We start from the raw sequence: 21,005 nt of genomic DNA on the forward strand, positions 1-21,005 counted from the left end.
AGAACTCCCCACTGCAGGGCCACACACCCCACTTCAGCCAATCAGAGCTCCCCCAGCCCATGACCTGTTAGCTGCAAGTAGCCGTTTAACCGTTATGGCTTGTACAGATTAGTCCACCACCCAATCAAGAGCCTCTACAAGGTACCACCCTCAGCAGCTGAAAGTCCTCATTGTGCTAGAATATGGGGCAAGAGAGGGAAGAATAAGGGAATGTCCTCTGTTTCCTGCTCCCTCATGGTCTGCCCCATCCTGCAGGAAGTTCCCAACAGAGACATCCCCCTCAGGTCCCCCCCCACCAGCAAAAAAAAAAAAAAAAAAAAATCAAACAAGACCTTACAGGCACAGTCCAATTGTCCTCCATGGCTGCAGGCCATGCTACAGGGAGACTGGCTGCCTGAAGCTGCGGTCACTCACAGCTTGCTCACAGGTCCCTGGGGTAGTCTGGCCTTCATCAATATTGCATGCCACCTGTTTATAGATGCTGTGAACAGGGCCAGAACTTTTTTGGGGATGTGCGGTGCAGAGGAAAGGGTAAAAATCATCCCAACTGCACCACAACCACTCAGAAAAGTTTAAAGAGATAAGAAAGAAAGCAAAAACCAGGAGCTCAGAGTTTATAAATTTTTTATTCGCTGGATAGTGTACACAGTACTTACAGTTGCATCTATTAAAGACAAAATACACTTGAAAAAATGCATCATATAAAAAAAATTATAAACTTTTGAACTATTTACAAACGTTGCCTTACGTTACACAAATCTCAATACCTCCCGCCCACCCATTCACAAAGTAAGAAACTGACTTTTTTTTTTTTTTTTAACATGCAAAAGCCTTTGAAACTACTTAGCCTCACTTAGGGACATTTCCCACACCCCATTCTACACTTGTATAAAACTGGTTTTGATAGGTTCAATGCTCCAATACTTTAGGGGTCAACTCACCAAGCATCAAGTTTGCCTCATACCCATCATTATTTCTTATATCCTGATCTGTCCTACTGTACTGTGCCCCCAATCTGGAATTTATGTCCAAATCTAGCCAATACACAAGCTAGAGTGCTCACATTCACTTACTACAGGCTTTTATCTCACAGCATCTCCAGTTTTATAATTTATTTGTAAAAAGAGCTTGGAATCTTTTTGTAACATGGTGCTGAGATCTTCAATCTCACTGAGCAAACAAAGGCCTTCAGAAATGTGTCACTGAATACGGGAAAACCAAAACAAAGAAAAAGTATGACACAAACACCCAGGCTTTCACACCACTGTATAAAAACTTACCTACAAGAAATCTATGTAGCACAAATGCATAGGTCTTTATAAACCTTCTACAACTATGGCTCAGAGAATTTATTGGGGGGGGTTATCTGGAAGAAGTTCTAGATGTTTTGTGAAGAGTTGTATAAATTCTTAAAAAAAAAAACACTGGGGCTAATTACGCAGATACAGATATCAGACCAACAACCTCCATTCCCCTAACTTCCCAACTTTTAGAGAAGATTCTCTGGGATAGAAACTGGTAGTAAAATGAAAGCAGAAAGACTGAGAGGCTTCCTTAATCCAGAAAGGAACTACTCTTCCCACCACCCAGCGTGCATCGATAACCCAGACTGACAAAATGTACAAATGCCCTTAAAAAGTATTTACAATAATGTGTTCATTCAAACAAAGCAAAATATTTACTGTTCCTTTGTTAGGAAAGAGTTTGATATTTCCTGAAATAGGGGACATGACAAAAAATGTTAAGCAAGGGTTTCATGGTAGCCAAGTGAAGAAGAAGAAAAAAAAGCACCATACTCTAATTGGCCAAAATATTTTAAGACAGAGCAACCAACCAGAGATGCCAACGATGTAAGGGGCAAACTAATGCTTTTTGAATAATAAAATGAAAATGCAAAAAGTAAGTAACAAATACAACCTAAGACAAAATACAAAAATAATGTATTCCTTTATTTGCATGTCATGAATTGAAACTAGGGTTCCATGTCATCCCTTAACTGTGTACAAAACCAACAAACTACAACACAGCTCCTTGCAAATTTTAGTTCGTGTCAACCATGGAGGTGGGGAACATTGAACTAGGTAGGAAAGATCATCATCTTTAATTACAAAATATAGTCTACATGCCAAAAGACAAATCCCAATGTAGCAATTCCCTTCCTGTATTTTTACTGGCTGAAATTTGGGAACCTTCCTAGGTGGCTGGCCCAAGAACTCCAGTTCTCTTGGCATCTGGTCAAGCAGTCTCTCCCCTCCAGGCTGACTGCTGACAAACTGAAATAAATCATTTCCCCCTTTTCTGTTTATCTCTTTGATGCTCTCCCACCTGTTTTTACTATTTTAGGTTTAGTATCCTTTTATCCAAAGGAAAGGGGTCTTCTGGTGGCATTGTTCACCCATCCCTCTCCTCTGTTTGCCACCCGATTTTCTTCCTCCAGTTTACACAACTAAATTGTTACTTTGAGTGTTCCTCCTGTCACAATTTGAGGAGATGGTATATGGCATATTCTCCAAACAACTGTGCTTGCTCTGCTACCTTAAGACAGACTCCCCTGAAATTTACCTATCCTTTCCAAATCTCCTTTTTCACTACTTCACCCATGAAGACTCTCCTCTCCACTGCTTTCATCATTCAGACTCACCCATCACACTTAATTCTGGTGACCCAATACAGTCTTAAGATTTAAAACACAGAGCACCGTAGATGTGTAAAGGGGATCAGCTTAAGTGCGGATGAAGTAGGAGTGAAAATAGGCAGCTAAATTTAATCTGCTAGAAGGCTATAGAAACCTCAGATCCCATTGCCAAATTTCAAAGCCAGGATGATGGACCAAGTTCAAAATCCAAGAGTGGCTAATCACAAAGGTATTCAACAGATGCCCATATAAAGAAGTCACAAAAAAGGGATTCTACTTAAAAAAAAGCAAAGATTCCTCCTTCATTCTCTAAGTGCCATGTTTATAAAAGAGGACATTTCATAAAAAGCCTGAAGGGATCGACAACATTTACCCTCACTGCATAAATAGTCTTTGAGCTAGACCAGAATGCACCAAATTGAGCTGGCCTCTGCTCCAGTTGTGATGGAGCCATCCTTCGCCCTGAATAAGGTCAAAGCACCATACAGAACCATCTGCAATTTAAAAACACACTCAAACAGCCACAGTGGGAGATAGTCAATCCCTCCATTCTGAGGTTCCAGATTTCATCTCTTGGAGTAACCAAGTTCTGCACTGGCAGAGTAAAAACCAACATTGAACTTCTTTTAGAAGAGAATCTCAAACTTTTTTTTACTCATTTTTATCCCAGGAGCTGGATTTCTCCTTTCAAGGCATCCATTGCTAGCAACATGCCACCAAAGCCAAGGTTGTTTTCCCTACTTAGCTCTGAGTCAATGATCCACTCCCATCTTACTCCTTGGAACAGATATACAATATTTCAATTCTTGTAAAGGTCTTGCAATATTCACAACAACTTGACAAGATGGCTGAACTTTTCCCAGAAAAGAGCTTGCTGTTTACTTTTACAGGATGGCGCTTAGAGAACCTCTTTCTGTTCTGTTACACAGTTCCAGAAGGGCAAATGCAACTACAAGTGAACAGTTCAGCTGTCAGTAAATGAAGTCCAAAGCTGAGGAGTGGATATAAACAACAAATCTCCACTGGGAAAACAAAGCACTGTGGTGTAGCCATGTTAGCTCTGGTTGCTACAAACTGGATTACTCCTCTGCCGAAGGGCCATGGATCTCTATGGTCTCAGTTAGCCCTGCTTCAGCATGCCAGACTTATTGCTAAGCACTGTGCAGTTGGCCAACCTTAATTCAAGAAATGTAAAAGGCATGAGTTGTCAGACTTTCAAACCCCTGCGTTGAATTACATGGGTATACCAAAAAGGTCCCTATAATTTCTATTTGCGGAGTCCACTGCAGTTAAAATCCCAAACAAACCACTTACTGGAAAGGTGGTTTTTGTTGTATAGAAAAGGGTAGGCTAAGATATGGTGATTGTCCCATTGGAAGGTTTGCTTGATACACTGGTAAGATAGGACACACTTGCACAGGGACAGGAAACTTGCTCGGTTACTTTTTCCTTCAGACAGTGGTTAGGATACTCTGATCATCTGTGTCATTGCTTCTTCATTTGCCTGAGTTGGATCCTGTAGATACAAAAGACAAACAATACTGTGACCCTAAAGTATTTTCCTTACAGCAAAGTACTTCTACTACAGCAGCCAATCCTTGAGGGCAAGTATCTCCCTTTGTCCAAAAGAAAAAAATATATATGAAGAGTTACTGAGCCAGAAACTCAGCTTAGTATAAATCACTGACTTCAGCGGAGCTAACCCAGTTTACACCAGCTGAGGTGCGGGTTATTAAAACCTACAGGTTAAGAAACTAACTCTGCAAGACTCTTCCAGTCAAACAGCACATCTCCGGTAGTAAATGCAAGACTGCATGATTGGGAAAAGATAAGTAACCTTAGACAACAAAAGTAGCTTTGCCAAACAACCTTTTATTGCCATAGTTAGACAGGTGTGAGACCTGCCAAAATCTCCAATATTCAAAGCCAAGTGATACTGTACCTTCAAGCGGCTTTAGAAAGCCGTTGAACGCAAATGAAGCATGCAGTTAGAACAGTGATTTTCAAACTTTTTCCATTTGTGGACCCCTAAAAAATGTCAAATGGAGGTGCAGAACCCTTTGGAAATCTTAGACAGTCTGTGGACCCCCAGGGGTCCATGGACCACAGGTTGAAATCCACTGAGTTAGAATGTGGGATTCTAATTCAGAGGAAACAGTGAAGTTTTAGGTCCTGGGAGTAAAGAGATATTCCTTAAGGAAGGAGAGCCTTAAGTTAACAGCTTAAATCGCGTCTCCCCTTCTCCCTTAAGGAGTAATATCTACATCCCTTTAAGTTTAAAGTGTTGACAGCATTACTCATTCCATCCCCAGAAAATTAATCCTCTCTCTACTACAGACATTTTCCTCACATTTTCAAGGGACACTAGGATAGAAGAGGCATAAATTTACAGATGACAAGAACATTGTATCACACATCATAGAGAATTATGACTTTTAAACAGTACATTCCAGACTACAGTACTAAATTAGATGAATTTCAAGCAAACCAGCTCTGTTCTTTGACAACAGCTCACAACTCAAGCCAATCATGTACGAGACATGGTTGGGAAGGAGTTGGTATGTACTAAAGAGGTATCTTATCCCTAAAGAGAATGGATCTCTTAGATTAAAGATATGCTGCTACCTTGATGCTGTAAAAGGCAACGGTGCTTTCTATTTTCTACCCTATTATATTCACTTTTCTGAAAGCCTCTCCTGCTCCTTTCACTTCATTTAAAACAAGTGTGAAATATTAAAGCTGTAATTTTAAAAATAAAAAGAGCCGAACATGCCCACTTCTGAATTTCACACTGCGTGCTCCTTGACTTTCATCCATCTTTCACTACCCTCTTGAGGCAGCTGACAAAAGGAGCAGCTGACTGCATCTTTCTGTACAGGCAAACAAATACAGCTATTACACTTCTCTCCATTTATAAAACAAACTTGAATACAGGTTTATATTAAGATTACTATGGCCTAGCTACTGAGGACCTGTTCTATACAGTAAGTGAGATAGGAGACTTTCCACATAAAGCCTGAAATGCGGATTGGGGAAAGAGGACAAAGGCCATGGGCTTAGCCCAACAAGGTCAGGAAAGCAGCAGAGGGCTACTCGGAAGGCATGTGCAAATTTCAGCCATACAAAGAACATAGCTGGAAGCAAAGGTTTTTCTCACCTGCATATCCTTTTCCTTCGGTGAGAAAAAACGCCCACCTTCTCCCCGTTTCCTAGCCATGGCATGACGATGTCTAGACTCATGCAAGTATTTCTGCAACAATAAAAAAAAATAGCCAGGAACCATTCAATGCTTTCTAGCTCAGTATTATTACTGCAGCTGAGCACTCAGAACCAGGTCTTTCTAATGAAAAACAAAGTGCCTTTGAGGAAAGTCAGTGTACTCGCCAGTTACAATACAACCACATATACTTTCAACAATTAAGAGCCAAGGAAGTAAATAGGATTGCAACACATGGACTCAGAAATGGCTCTGATGCCTGTCAAAGACAAAATGTGACGAGGAATACCCATCAGTGAGACAGACATATGTATGTTGCACAAGGCAGGAAAAAGTCTATTAGAATCAACTCCAGTGTTCTCCATATCACCCAAAATGTCTTCTATACCCTTATAATGCAATGTCATTCCTCCACACTGTGTCTAAAAAGTAACCTTAGATTATATACTCACCCTCCTCTCTTTGGGGATTTTCCCCTCAGCTTCCAGCTTGGCTCGTGCCTGCCTCCTCTTCAGGATTCGATGGTACTGCTTGGCATTTACATAGAGAGGCTCCTCTTCAAGCATCTCTGCCCCTGGCAATGGAATCCTCTGAATAGCTGGTACTGATCCAGCCCCTGGTACCATCTGTGTAAAGAAGAACACTCTCATATGCATACAGTTCACAGCAGAAGCTACATACACAAAAGGAGATACGATCAGTCCAAAAATATTAATGTAGAAGTAACTGAAAAGATGCATGGTCTTAAAAACAATTGTGTCTGCTCCAAAGTGACAGAGTATCAAGTCAACTGCACACCACTCAACAAACTGTCAGTTACACATTGCCAATGTTTCTGATATTTTGTTGTTTGTATAAAAAGCTAAATGTAAATAAATATTACTGTGTAAAGTTTCTCTAAACAAATGTTCACTTTTGTACTGATTGTTTTGTACCTGACATTTACATGACAACGATATGAAAACCTGTTCAGATTCCTACATAACCAGATTTTTTTTAAAGAAAGCTGCACGTCGTTTTCCTGTACAACGTAATGTATTATACTCATCTCTTCTATTTGTATTTTATTAGTGTATGTTCTACTTGTCTAACTATTTCTGTATGTTTATTAAACAAGTGCTACTTATAAAATGTCTGCTGCCATCTAATGGAGCTGAACAGTAAAACACAAGCCAAGAGGGAATCTCAGCACAAATGCAGTAATAGCATGAGCAGAACAAAGCACTTATTTACCAGAAAAAAACATCTATGGGATACTGAAGAATAGCATGTTTTTGCTTGAACTCTTCAAATTTGTATGCATCTCTAATAAAAGTTCCTTTATATTAAAATTTTGAACTTCTTTGAATTCAATAATAAAATTATAGGGGAGAGGAAGCATGATCTATGTAATAACTCCCCACAGAAATTAAATCCGGGATGGTTCTACAGCTAGATGAGTAAGGCGGCCAACTTCTAGGGGACCCCATACCTCGTGTGCGTGCGTGCTATGTTCTGATTGGCTGGCTGGTGGGGTTTTTTTTGTTTTGGCTTTGGGCTTTCGGGTTTTTTTTGTTCAGCCACTCAGGCTGGTGGGCGCAATGAAAATGTTTTCTGCCCTGGCCAGCAAAATGGCTAGGACTACTCCTAGATTAAACATTACAATCTATTTATTCCAGTTTTTTAAAAAAGGAGAGTTATCAGAAGAGGAAGCATGACCTATGTAATAATTTGCCATACAGATTCAACAGTACAATTATTTACTCCAATTTTAAATCCTTATTAAACCAATAGGAAGTCCTAATTACAACTAATTTCTGAGAAGACTGAGCATATTAGGTGAAGCTAACATGAATCTCAAGCCGCAGTTCGAAGACAGAAAACTTTAACCTGTAAAATGACAAAAAAAGTGAAAAAACTTGGAAATTCCATACATACCATAACCATTCCACCTGAATTGACCACATTTCCAGCAACTGGTAGCGTCACAGTTACAGTTCCTTGCCCACTGCTAGTTGTATTGGTGTTGGCTCCTGCCTGGACAATTTGTGCTCCTGCCAAACTGGCTGCTGGGATGGTGATCATGCCTGTAACAGGGACTGTAACTTTAAGAAAATAAAACACAAAACAAAAACAAAAACACGCACACAGAAAGAACGAAGGGAACACAATTAGTCCCACTTCTATTTTCATTCACTCGCTCTTGCATAACATACAAGAGGATGGCAAAAAAATGTTACAAGCAAACTACTAACCAAATCCCATCATCTGTCCTTAATATACAAATGCACTCAACTTTTCAACATGTTTATTTGTCACATACATTGGAGTCACAGCCCAAATGTGAAGCCATTTCTCTGCAAGCTCAAAAAGGAAATGTAGATGCTTGCACTCTCCTGACAATTTGTCAGGAACCCAAAGCTCACATTCTATTTAAACATTAAACCTGCAAGTGAAGAACTGAGTCTTATTCCATAATCCCATTTGCACTTTCCACACCAAAGAGCTTTACATTTATATTTGCAGATTCCTAGTAACCAGCCCTGCAAAGGGCTGGGGAGGGGAGGATTAATTTATCTGCTTCACTGTGGTCTGGGAAAAAGGATTTCTGTAGCTATTTAAAAAGATAGCTCTACAAATGTGAATCTATATGGTCAATGTGAAAAAAAAATCTCCTGCACTTATTTGTACGGTTCAAACTCTTTGCATCACAGCTGGTACAACACATTCTGTTACCAGCAATATAAGGCACATCAGAAAAAAAATCTTACTGATGTCAAGAGTAGTAAAAACCTACAATTCCAACTCTAAAGACAGACAGAAGGAAGAGGAACAAAAACTTTTGCTCTTCCAATCGTCACAGTGCTTCTCAACACTAAGCAGCCAAGAAGAAATGAAATGGTATGCGTCTCTCTGGAAACTTTCAACTGTAACTTAAGAGAATGCGCTGCCCTTTATAAGCCAAAGTTCACACCTTGTTGAAGGATAGTTCCATCAGCATTAACAGGCTGATAGACAATGGTCTGGCCTTCTGCTGTCTGTGCCACCTGCTGCCCTTGAACTGCTATCTGCTGCTGGGTCTAAATGGAACAAAGATCATCACAAATTACAAAATGCTGAGAAGTTAAAGATTTCCATCCCTGTTAATATCCATATTGAACCCGAAAACGTGAGTCTCCTTTGATTTTATTACGAATACTCAGAATAGAACTGTGTATTTACACGCCAATTTCAACTGAAGAGTAAAAGATACTTAAAATATATACAAAACTTGTACTTAAATTTGTTGTAAGGAACAAGAGAAATGGGGGACTAAATTAACTGATCAAATCCGTAGATGCATCAAGAACTTCTTGTGATATTATTGTGTAATAGTAGTAGCAACCGCAAGTTTTTCAAAAGTTCACAAGAGACATCACAGAGTTTTAAAAGGGCAGTTCTAGATACACAAATATTTTTAATACTCTGGGAGTATTTTTTTTTTTAAAAGATCTAGGTCTCATATTTCATGATCAACATGTTAAACGGATACTCAAGTAACAGTAACAAAAAAACCCTGTTCCTAAATAAAAAAGGATTTCACAAAAGTCAAATGTAACTATAACTTTTGAAAATTTTTTGGGGTGAGGAATGTTAAATTCAACAGTACTTTTCATTTTACACATTCCCATTCAGGAAATCCCAAATCAATAATGTACAAATAAGAACCAGTTGGTGAAACTAAGTGACAAATACGGTTATTCTGTCCCAGCAAAGCGATTTGCAAAAAAGAAAATAGCATAAAAGGTGAATTTACTTATTTATTTCAATATCAGATGGTTCTGGAAACTAACTTTCTAACATTTTCTCCCTTATTGAGAGCCCATTACAAATCCTTTTCATGCTGGTGCAGTTACCTGTGTCTGGCCAGCAGTAACTGCAGTCTGTGGCTGCTGAATAATGATCTGCTGGGTCTGGCCCTGTTGACCCTGCACCTGCACAGCCTGCCCACCTTGAATCTGAATCTGACCTGGCTGGACCAACTGAATCTGTGGAAGGAAGAGTCAGAAAGGAACATTAACTAAACCTGTTAGTTTTTTCCCTTTGGCCTCAGCATTATCAAATCATCTTCCAATAGTCATCTACTGCAGCCATTGGGGAAAAACCCCACTAACTTTTCCTCTTTTAATGGAGAGGGTTTGTTTTAATTTATTCCTGCCCTGTGACATAGTAATCACTAATGCAAGGGAGGATAAGACTAAGCCGAAAGAAGCAAATATACATGCTCATGTCATCATGCCCTGTCAGCTCTCCCCTGTTTACTAAATACGGCATAATCAGAGAGAGAAATACACTAGCTTTGAGCATGAGACTAGGGATAATACTTACCTAAATCACAGGAGGAATGGGACTTTATGGGTTTATTAAGATAGCTGTAAAGTATTACAAGTGCTAATTATCAAGCACATAAAAGTAGCCTGGTATTTACAAAAGTGTAAGACTAACCTTGCAGAGAAGAGATACTTTCCACCCCTCTTGGTGCACCTCTCAGGATAAACTGGAATACCGTCAGCCCCCATTGCTGAAAATCCCAATTACACACTTTCTTCAAATATATAGGCTGTATAGAGTATGTTACACTGAGGAATGGTAAGTGTTTTCCTAATAAATAGTGCCTTTCAGCCAAGTATACGGAAGTATTTCACAAGTCACTAAATAACCTCATCAACACAGCAAGTTAGTGGCATGGCACAGACAAAAATTCTGCAATGTCAGACTCACAACCCCCATGCTCTAACCACCAGACCACACAAACAGAGGAACATCTTTTGCATAAGTTGCTTAACTTTTCCACCCTTTGTTTTTGAGGAACACTTACCGAGGCCGTGCCTAAAACCAAATGATAGTTCTATCCAACGTGTATTACTGAAAAATAATCCTATCCCACCAAGTACTATTACTCTCTGGGAAGCCAGAGGTTTTAAATTCTCCTCCAGCCTTCATACATCGGAATAACTGAACTTCATGTTAGTCCTGAAGCATTTTCAAGGAATTCTATATTTTTATGGGACAAGCACATGAGTAGGCATGGAACTGCTGTGTGTTACAGCTGCCAAGAACCAGAAAAAGCTCTGGCTGCATTTCAGGGGACTGTGCTGAGTATATTTGTAGCACCCATTGGAAATATACTTGAAATAGAGAAGAAGCTTCACTTTTAATATTTGGTTGTGACACAGAGCCTCATGGGGGACAGCTGACAAAGAGTTCACTATTATGTAACAGCAATTCCTAACACGACTGACAAATGCACTTACACCTAGCACCTGCTTTCATAGTATTTATCCATAAAGAATGGCATGTGAGGTCTCTAATAAAACGTTTATGTCATACTGATCCTCATAATCATTGCATGACATATGTACGAATGATATTTAAGGAGTTGTGTATACACATTGAAAATATGTTTTGAAGTCCATCACTGACCAAAGAGAAAAATAGGTTTCTTCAAGAAAGGAGGTAAGAGTATATTTCTCTGTCAAATATAAATTAACCACTGGAAGCCAACACAATGGAAACTCCTTTTAGATATGAAGTCAACAGGAACACAAGACACTGGAGACAGAACCGCAGGGGGCTGTCCTGTCTCTAGGAGCAAACAATGAACTTTGGGGCAGACAAGGGAAGGCAAAAAGACTATCTTGCACCTGGGGAAGTATACAGCCAGTGCATCTACATTCATGAAAACGGGATCTCAACCAGGCTTGGTTGAAATGCTGCAGAAAACATCTGGGGTGAGAAACTTCCTTAGACAGAACCTTAGCTTGCTAAATTAAGTTTAATCTCTAGGAAGTGAGTGATGACTTGGTTTTATACGTAACTGGTTTCCATGATGTTTACTTACTATCTCTTAAAATTTAATCCTTGATAATAAATTCATGTACAGTCATCACTATAAATACAAAATATAACTCCATGCTGTAGTATTATATGAAGAGCTGACACTGGGTCGAATCATTCAAGCCGTACACAGTTGCCTTTGGGGGACAGCTTACCTGGAACTACTATCAGGGTTCAGTCAATAATGGGCTGCACACTACAGGGGGAACACTTCAAAGTGGCTCAGAGATTGGGGTGCACCTATTATTAACCTGCATGGCAAAGTAAGGGCTGGCATAGCCCTGTGGAAAATATTTAGAGGCTAACAGACTGGAGGCTTCAGGTAGTTGGCACAAGTTAAGCACATTCAATTCTTCCTCTCGCTAGAGAGAGGGAGATGTAACAAGGAGACTCTCAGTCCTGGGCACCTCAAAAACTGTCACAGTGATTCATACAATGCTCACTGGGGCAGATCCTCAGCTGGTATAAGTTGTCATGGTTCCCTTGACTTCAAAGAAGCAATGACAATTTACACTAGCTTATGATCTTCCCTGTGACAGCCATAGTTCATTCCTTGACCATTATGATTAATGAAATTAGAGTATACTGACCTGCTGCAATCCTTGCGATCCAGAAACTGGGACTTGCATGATGGTCTGGCCCTGACCCCCGGGCACAGCTTGCACCATGATCGGCTGGCCGGTTGATGTGATCAGCTGACCTCCACTTACTTGTACCATTAATGGCTGACCCTGGACCTAGAGAAGCGAAGAAACAAACAAAACAATGAAACAAAGTCAGATGACAAAAAAAACCTTAAGTGAAACTGATAAATAAAGGGCTAAATGTTTATTTATTTCAGTGGAAGGGCCATGAAAACTAAATAATAGTCTCTAAATTGTTTTTATGCACAACTTCCAACAACCAAAATTTCTAAGTGTCTCCATCTTGCGTTGCAGAATTTAGTAAGTTGTCCTTTTCTGCTACTGCCTAATCAAAAAACACAAAGTCCAGATACAATAAAGCATGTACAATATTTATATATTCATCTGGCTAAATTGTGCCTACACTAATATAGACAGCCTGAGAACTGGAACCTTTCAAAAAAGAGCTCACAATCCACAATAAGTTTTTGTATTTCATTAAGATGATGCAGATGAGTAAAGGCTCCAATATAAAGCTACCTTGGCAGGTGGGGTTCAAGAAATTACATTCTCATTGCATCTTAATTTCCAGATGGATATAGCATACAATGTTCTTGGAGCATCTTCTTGTGATCATAAAGGGAAGTTGTACTTGTACCAGCAGGAAGTATGGCTCAGAAAGGAAGAGTGAATGAAAACGTGAACCAACAAGTCTTGGACTGGTGAAGGTTTCTAGATCAGACATAATGGCCCTTACAAATATTCTTTGGGAAGAGGCCTTGGGGAGAAAGGAAGGCAACGGAAAACTCCATTCAGCTATATTTATCTAGCAAGGAAGAAAAGCCATCTCCCCAAAAATATGCCAGATGAAGAGCTGAATAAAAGCCACATCTTTAGGTCTTAAGCTTGGAGTGGGAGGCAATGGACAACAGGATTATTCTTCACTGCACTTAACATATTTCGTAGTGGGGAAGAAAAAGCCTAATAGAGCAACCACTGAACTCTAATTTCAGTTAACATGGAAACTTCAAGGGCTTTCAAAGGCCAATGACCATCACCTCTGACTTCTACCTCCAGATCTCTCTTTTTTGACACTTCTATCCCCCAGCTTTCAACTAATTACAGTGCAGGAGACCAATCTGTGACTGAATCATCATCAGTAAAAAAAATTTCAGAATTTATGAAACTATCTAAAATAGTAAGGTCCCTTAAAGGAAAGAGCTCCACTTTCTATATGCTGAAATGCATTAGCGGCTTATACAATGACACACCCATCAGCAACCCTAGGTATGTATCAGCAGTCAAACTCCCAAATAGGATATCCTGGTTTCATTAAGTCATCTGATAGTCCTACTACTCAGTCTCTTCCACCCACTGTTCCCAACATATAAAAAAACACTTTCAATAATGAGAAGTGAACAGTATGCATTACAATATAGTGAAAGAGATGCAAGCATGCATACATCAGCCACAAAGCAGCAAAAAGTAATTAGCAGATATGCTTAAATTGAAATAAAATGATATCATCAATCCAGGATTTTTGTTAATGTATTTTTAAAAACGCAAGCGAAAAAGGAGAGATGAAAAGCAAAACTTTTCCACAATAGGACTGTGATACAATTGAGCTTCAAGAAAGCCAATTCTACCAGCTCACCCTCTTTCACATTTTAGCTCACATCAGGAAACCACTGCATATACTTCATTATTCGCAGGACTATTCTGACCATCCAGAACATTTTTTCTCCAAAGAAAAGAGGAAGACCCCCCCTCCTCCACAAAGACCCCCAACATGGGTAGAAAACGCTGTATCAATCTTGTAACATCTACCATCAAGGGGTTTTTCATCCCTTTAAAGACCTGTCACACAAACCAATGAGATGAACCTTGTAAGATGCGGAACATTTCACATGAACAGAAATCAGGGTTTGAAATAACCTGCATCCCTTCCCAACTGGTAGTGGGTTTTGGTAGTAATTAAGATGCAATTTATGGATCTGCTTGCGTTGTCACAGTAGAAATACATGGTCAGTAATTATCTCAATCCCATAGCAGGCAAGAAAATCCTCAGTTTTCGTTTCTAGTCAGAAAAAAAATTCTCTCTTCAACCCCACTTTGGCTTCTTTCCACAGAGAAGCCACACAAAAAGTCTTCATAATCACACCAGCAGAGAGTTTTCATGAGTGGATCAGGGTTTCGCTGCATGCATTTTAGATCCAACAGACAGCTCTCACCGCTTCATTCCTTTTATTGAATGAAACTGCAGTTGACATATGTCCCAGCTGCTACAGACCAATGACACGGCCACTAATTCTGTCCCTATTTCAAACCCTGGTAGGAACAGAGCATGAGAGACGAGGCGATGGGGAAGTTCATGCAGTGCGCACATAGACACAATTAGAGAGATCACCACTACCTGGAGGGTCTGGACCTGCTGGCCTGAGGCGGTTGCCACCTGGGCCTCTGTCTGCAACTGGACAGCAGTGACGCCACCCTGCTGCTGGGAACAGGAACAGGAACAGCTTGAAACTTAACAACAAGGAAATGCAGAGCTGGAGACAAGAGAGAACCTTACCGATGGGACAGGGAGAACTTAAAGTTCTCATATCACTTGTTCTTGGAACACAGGAACGCTGAACATTCCTTTCCTAAGATAATGTGAGCATACCAGCAAACCCGATGTGGGCTCACTGGCAGGAGTCAGCAACCAACAAAACATAACACAAGTGACACTGTCAAAGTATTTTTCAAAATTTGAAGTCTATATTGTTTTTTAAAAATTATCCCATGTTTATTTAAGTGTTTTCCCTTTAATTGCGCGTATTTGTTATTACAGAAGTGTGTCTGCTGTCAGACCCCGACTCTCAAATAAATGGCTCCAAAGTCCTTTATGCAACAGAAAAGGCACAGCATGGACAGCAGCAAAGTAAGTTTTACATACCCAGCCCATGTGCTTGAGGGGCAATCTGAAGAGAATAGTTTAATCTCTAATGACCCGTCTTATCTCTAACCTCTTAGGAGAGATTCCCAAAAATAATCAGTGCCAACTGCAGTAGTGGTTTGTGAGACATGGACATCCATCCACAGAGAATTAGACTAAGACTGAACCATTCACGTTTTGTTAAAACCAGCATTCAAGGATTCCTTTTCAAAACAACCACCAGTACTACATTAACTTTGAAAACCAATACAAGAAATGAAAACTAGGTCAAGGTTTGGTCATACTGCCTTTTGCAAAGTGTTACAGGGCAAAAGATGACAAATCTTTATAATTACAAAATGTCAATCTACCAATCAAAAAGTGTCTGATTTTAGCCATCTATCAGCATCAGCTACATGGCTCTCAACTTTCCACAATTTATTTTCTTTATAACTTAGTGATGGTCTCTGTAAGGGCCACGCGCTGTTCCCACTGAAGTCAAAGTCAATTTCCACAGTGGAAGTAGGGCCTGGCCTGAAGTGTCTGGTATTTACACTGGTTGACAACCAGCAACAAAGTGCTATTTTAAATTGAAAGCGTAATTCATATTGTCTCACTCATGTGCATAGCAGAAACAAACTAAAGAGTTCACTTCCACTGTCCCAAACACAAGCAAATAAGGCTTGAACAACACAGCTAATCCACATAACCAGCTTGAAAATTCATCACAATATGAGGCTAGGTAAAGATAATATTTTAAAAGCATGTTTAACACTTTCATAAAAGCAACTCTACATGCCTGAACATTACTGTACACAAGCCAGAAGTTTGGCGGAATGATTCAGACAGAAACAGTCCAGCAAATGACAGCTTGACCAGTACAAAGCAAAAGACCTTTGTTGCAATTACTTTGTAACCCTGATCTTTCAGTGGGACCAGGAAAACTGATTCACATGAACATGATTGCGAAAGGAAAGCTAGAGAAATTCTCAAAGTTTGCTTGAGACAATCCTATTTCAACCCTTGAAGATAAATACCTGTTTGTGGACATTCAGTGCTCAAATTTACATTTTGTTTCATTTAAGATCTTAAATTTTTATTATTTTTGTTCATGTCAGAATTTAAGGATAAAGTCCCTAATCTAATTCAGCTTTGCATTGTATGTATCAGTTGTTTCTATTATTTTATTTAATATAGATTACAATTGCTAATATTCAAGCACACTCCAATGATACAATGAAACTGCTGAGCAAGGGATAAGACAGTCAACCAGCCATGCATCCAGTCAATCTCACACAGCATCTTGATGCCCCGGTCAAACTGTAGCGAGCATGACACGCCTTGTAACAAATATCAGGACCTCTAGCTCACCCTTTAAGAGAATTTTTCCATACCTGCTGCTGAATCTGTCCAGCTTGCACAACAATCTGTTCTGTGGAACTGTTGCTGTTTGCTGTGTACTGCTCCATAGTGTCTCAGTTCCAATCTTGTACCCAATGCACCTGTCTGGATATCTGACAAGACAATAAAAAATGCATCATTACTGCCCCAATGGCTCAAGATCAGAATCAGTTTACAGCAACTGGAAAACAAGCCATCTAATGACATTTAGATGACACGCCTTAACAGTAAGAACATCATTGTTTCAAGTAAAGGACCTACATTGCGTCATTTTCATTTGTAGTAAGAGACCACATATTTTAATGTGAAAATTACGTATTTTCCTAAAACTCGTGTGTAAAAAGAGGCAGCATCGTCCAACGGCTTGGGAACCAGACTGGGATTCAGGAGAACAGGGTTCTATTCCCAGTTCTGCTGCTGATCTTGGGCAAATTATTCCACCTCTCCCATGCCTCTGTTTCCCCTACTACCATTTGTCTGTCTTGTCAATTTAGATTGTAAACTCTTGGCCAGGGACTGTACCTTACTATTTGTATAGATAGCACTTTGCGCATGGGGAACTCAATCTCATTTGGGTCCTCAATGCACTACCGTAATATACACTAATTAATAAATAAAACATTGCAGTGCAGAAGAGTTCACTGTAATCATCACCTGACCACCAAGCTACATCTCAAGAATTTCATAGATTTTCAGTTAGAAGATGATGTAACATGAGGGGCTGAAATACCCTGTGCTCTTAGGAATGAACAGTTCTCCCCATTTCTTTTCCTGCTTCTCTTTTAACTTGAAAACAGACTGGTTCTCCCATAGCTTTCCTATTCCTGATCCCTCACTCCAATGCACAGGGGAGAAAATGCTGAAGTAAAACCATTCGTTCCACAGCTCTCTTTATTCTCATCTCCATTTCTTCCTTTCCTAGTTGATTAGCAAATGAAGAATTCTGATCTTCACTTGTAATGAAGCATTTGTTCTACTCTACCATTGAACAAGTCACTACTATCCAGTTTCATAGCCACCCTAAATTTTTCAGCAACTTTAAAAAGAAAAATAAAGGAATTAGATTTGATATCTGCACAGGATTTAGTCACAACACCCACTGACTTCAACTGGCTCCGTAATGTAAGAGACAAGGTGGGTAAAGTAATGTATTTTATTGGACCAACTTCTGTTGGCAAGACAGAGACGCTTTTGAGATACACAGAGCTCTTCTTTAGGTCTGGGAACTTTAGTTAGATTCCAGATCTGAAGAAAAGCTCCATTTAAGCTCAAAAGCTTGTCTCTTTCACTAAACAGAAGTTGGTCCAAGAAAAGATATTAACCCCCCCACCTTGTTGCATCAGGCCAACAAAAAAACTATGTGCAGTATGCACCAGACAGACTACATGGTCTAAATGTGGTAACAATTTGCTTATTCCCTCTGCCAAAAGCTTTGTTTGGAATTAAGAAATAACACTAGTCCCTCTGACCAGAGCAAAAATCTGAGTCATAGCACAGAAAGATACAACATTTTGCTGCAACTGTAACTTTATCTGTCCCTGACCCAGTTAGAGAGAAAAGGTGGGTGAGGTAAAATCTTTTAAGGGGCCAACTTCTATTGGTGAAATAGACAAGCTTTCAAAATACTCAGAGATCTTCTTTGGATCAGTAGTGTTTTTCATGGCCCAGCAGAATAAGAGTGAATTTTGGCATGGTTTTCAAAACTAGACATAAATATGGTTGCATTTTAGAAAGCCCAGCGAACACATAGCTGAACACTTTAAAATGAGGACCTAAGTCAGACCACCTCAGGCTGTGTGCTTTTCTGATCTCATGAACTAAGCAGGGCCAGGCTTGATAAGTATCTTGGACAGAAAACTAAGGAAAATCCAGGATATTGCAGGAAGTGGTGGTGGCAACATGACCAGTGGTACGTGACTTCAAAGACCATTTAAACCTGTCTTCTGCTTAAAATGTAATGCTGAAATCCTGATTACGTGGCCAGAAAAAATTCCCATCCCCTTTTGCAAGAGTATAATCATTAATACTGATACTAAAATGAATTTGTAGTTGATTTACTCATCTAGTTACATTCTGCCTACCAAAAGTTTTCCCTCTAGTTTCAACTGCATACAGTATTCTTCACTTCTGTCCTAAATGCTTGTGCAGTATCACATGAAACAGCTCCCACATTCCATCCTTCAAGGTGGTATTTCAGCAGTGAGTGCCTGCCTGTTATATAGCACATAAACCAAGCGTAAGCCAAGCACATACTCACAAGAAGTTCCTTGGTTTCCTCTACTCTACAAACAACCTTTAAGCAGAGACCTATTATACTCTAAGATCCAAATGCCAGGCCCCTTCTTCTATACCTAAAGTTCTGGGAAATTTCTTCTCAATCCAGCTTTTTTGGGGGTCAGAATAAGAGAAGAGAATGAGGTTTTAGACATGCAGGATCATGACTCAACCAATGGTGGGGACAAAAGATCTACTGAGGAGGGGAAGCAGCGGGGGGGGGGGGGGGGGAGACTACTTTTTTTTGTTTTTTAAATACAGCTTATTTATCCATAGACACTCATTTAACATTTTGTTGCCTCATAAGGAACAGAGAGAATTTTCGCAAACCAGAATTAATTTTTAAAAATTAATGATTCTGTATTACGCTGCATGTGCCTCCTTCAAACTGTTGGCCTGACTGGTCACAAATCCTGTATAACTTGAGACTAAGTTATTTTCTACACTAGAAACAGTTTGTTGGTATAACTATACAAGCAGACACTCCTCGTGTAGATACAGCGTATACCAGCAAAAGCACACTTTTGCTGGTATAGTTTATATGCCAGTTCCCTGAATGAAATAAGCTATACTGGCAAAAAGTTCTTTTGACAATATAACTGCATCTACACTAGGATGTTTGCCCATATAAAAATGTTGCTTAAAAAGCCCCCCACCACACCTAAGCCACATTACCATACCAGCCAAAGTTTCTAGCGTCAACATGGTTTAAGTGAAATGAAATGAAATGAATTGATGAAAGCAATTATACCTCATCCTCTACTTCAGTGAGAACATACATGACTAATCACATCCACTCTCTCCAAAGTGCATCAGTGAAAGTCAAAGAAAGAATTCAGCCAAAAATAGCAGCTCAGGAGAGTCATCTTGTGTTATTCTGCAGCAATGGAGACACGGTGGCCAGTTTTCATGATTAACCTCGTACGGAACCTGCAAGTCCGGGTGCACCTCCAGAGGTTTTCAGTCCAGTTGAGCATTATGTGCCATTTGTCTAGAATGGGCTTTTAACTGTGGTGAGCTGCCGACAGCAGGATTTTCTTAGCCCGCAGAGCGCTCAGCGCTGATGAGGGGAGGGAAAGGGCAGGGGAGCCCCTCTATGGGGCAGAGGGAGACAAACACCTAACTGCTCAGCCCAGCTTTTTTCGCTGCACGGCTGTTCTCCTCGGGGAACGCGGGTCGGGCTGCTCTGTACTGTGGGGTCGGGGATGGGGTGCACGCAGGCTCCTAGCCCCCTGGGGAGGCGGGATGCACACAGGGTCGTGCCCCTCATGCTGGCCACAGCTGCACGGGGGAGGGGAAACCCTGGCCGCTCCCCCCGCCCAGGCGCGGGCTGCAGCCGGCTCAGTAGCTCTCCCCCGCGGGGGCACACGCAGCTGGTCTCCGCTGCGCGAGGGGGGAAGGACGGGGGCCGGGGGGCCCGGGCCCTCGCCCACCCCGAGGCCCATGGGCCAGGGAAGCCAGCGGGGACCCGCCAGAGCCCCCTCCCCGGCTCGCCCAGGGCGGGGCCCGCGCAGTGGCGGCTCCCTCCGTGGCGGCCCCTTCTCGCTGCACGGAGCTCCCCGGGGCACAGGGTCCCCGGCCTGGGGGACGCCCCAGAGCCGGGCCCCGCTGCGGGCCGGGGCGAGCGCGCCTCCCTCTCCCGCGGGGGCAGAGCCCGGCCGCCGCCTCCAGCCCGGGCGGCGGGCCCCGCTACCCTCCCCCCACGCCCCGTCCCGGGCCCTCCGCAGGCGGCGCAACCGCCCCAGGCCCAGCAGCCGAGCCCCGTCCCTCCGCTCCCCCAGTGCCCGGCCAGCCGGCCCTGCGAGCGGCCTCCTGACTGGTCACTCGGCCCCGCCAATCCCGGCGCTAGGGCCGGCGCTCGGGGGCTCCATATTGGCTGCTCGCACTCACCGTGCCTCGCTCCCCCGGTTCGGGTCCCGCTCTGATTGGCTCCGCCACCGGCCCCCGAAACCCAATCAGCGCCTCCACTCAGCCTCCGCGCAAAATGGCGCCCAACCCTGAACAAAGAGAGGACGGAACTCAGGGCGCATGCGCCCAATAGTTCCGCCCGTCGCTCCTCGACCGGACACGCCCACCCGGCCC

The 21,005-nt window shown here is 41.5% G+C and overlaps 1 protein-coding gene across 8 annotated transcripts; it reads right to left on the reverse strand.

Annotated features, from left to right (window-relative positions):
* Positions 1-607: 607 nt before the first annotated feature.
* Positions 608-20,944, reverse strand: NFYA (nuclear transcription factor Y subunit alpha). 8 transcript variants are annotated; one of them, XM_084611436.1, is made up of 10 exons: positions 20,814-20,944; positions 16,643-16,762; positions 14,745-14,825; positions 12,299-12,445; positions 9,728-9,859; positions 8,806-8,911; positions 7,770-7,936; positions 6,305-6,478; positions 5,793-5,885; positions 608-4,151 (listed from the first exon to the last, which is right to left on the reverse strand). In XM_084611436.1, exons 2-10 carry the CDS (start codon positions 16,715-16,717, stop codon positions 4,098-4,100), a joined length of 1,029 nt encoding a protein of 342 aa, XP_084467562.1. In that variant the 5' UTR covers positions 16,718-16,762; positions 20,814-20,944; the 3' UTR covers positions 608-4,097. The 8 variants fall into 8 exon arrangements, with proteins under 8 accessions (XP_084467562.1, XP_084467561.1, XP_084467560.1 ...); XM_084611435.1 differs by having other exon boundaries at positions 14,742-14,825; XM_084611434.1 differs by having other exon boundaries at positions 14,745-14,828.
* Between the last annotated feature and the right edge of the window lie 61 nt (positions 20,945-21,005).

This window comes from Lepidochelys olivacea (assembly GCF_965140295.1).
Source record: "Lepidochelys olivacea isolate rLepOli2 genome assembly, chromosome: 21".
In the NCBI taxonomy this organism is placed as follows: Eukaryota; Metazoa; Chordata; order Testudines; family Cheloniidae; genus Lepidochelys; species Lepidochelys olivacea.

Bases quoted from the DNA above. Each gene is read 5' to 3' on its own strand.
- NFYA (XM_084611432.1), bottom strand. From the start codon at position 16,717: ATGGAGCAGTACACAGCAAACAGCAACAGTTCCACAGAACAGATTGTT. The intron at 8,912-9,727 runs GTAACTGCACCA...TGTTCCATTTAG, and splicing joins TTACTGCTGGCCAGACACAG to ACCCAGCAGCAGATAGCAGT. The intron at 4,152-5,792 runs GTGAGAAAAACC...TTGTATCTACAG, and splicing joins CGAAGGAAAAGGATATGCAG to GATCCAACTCAGGCAAATGA.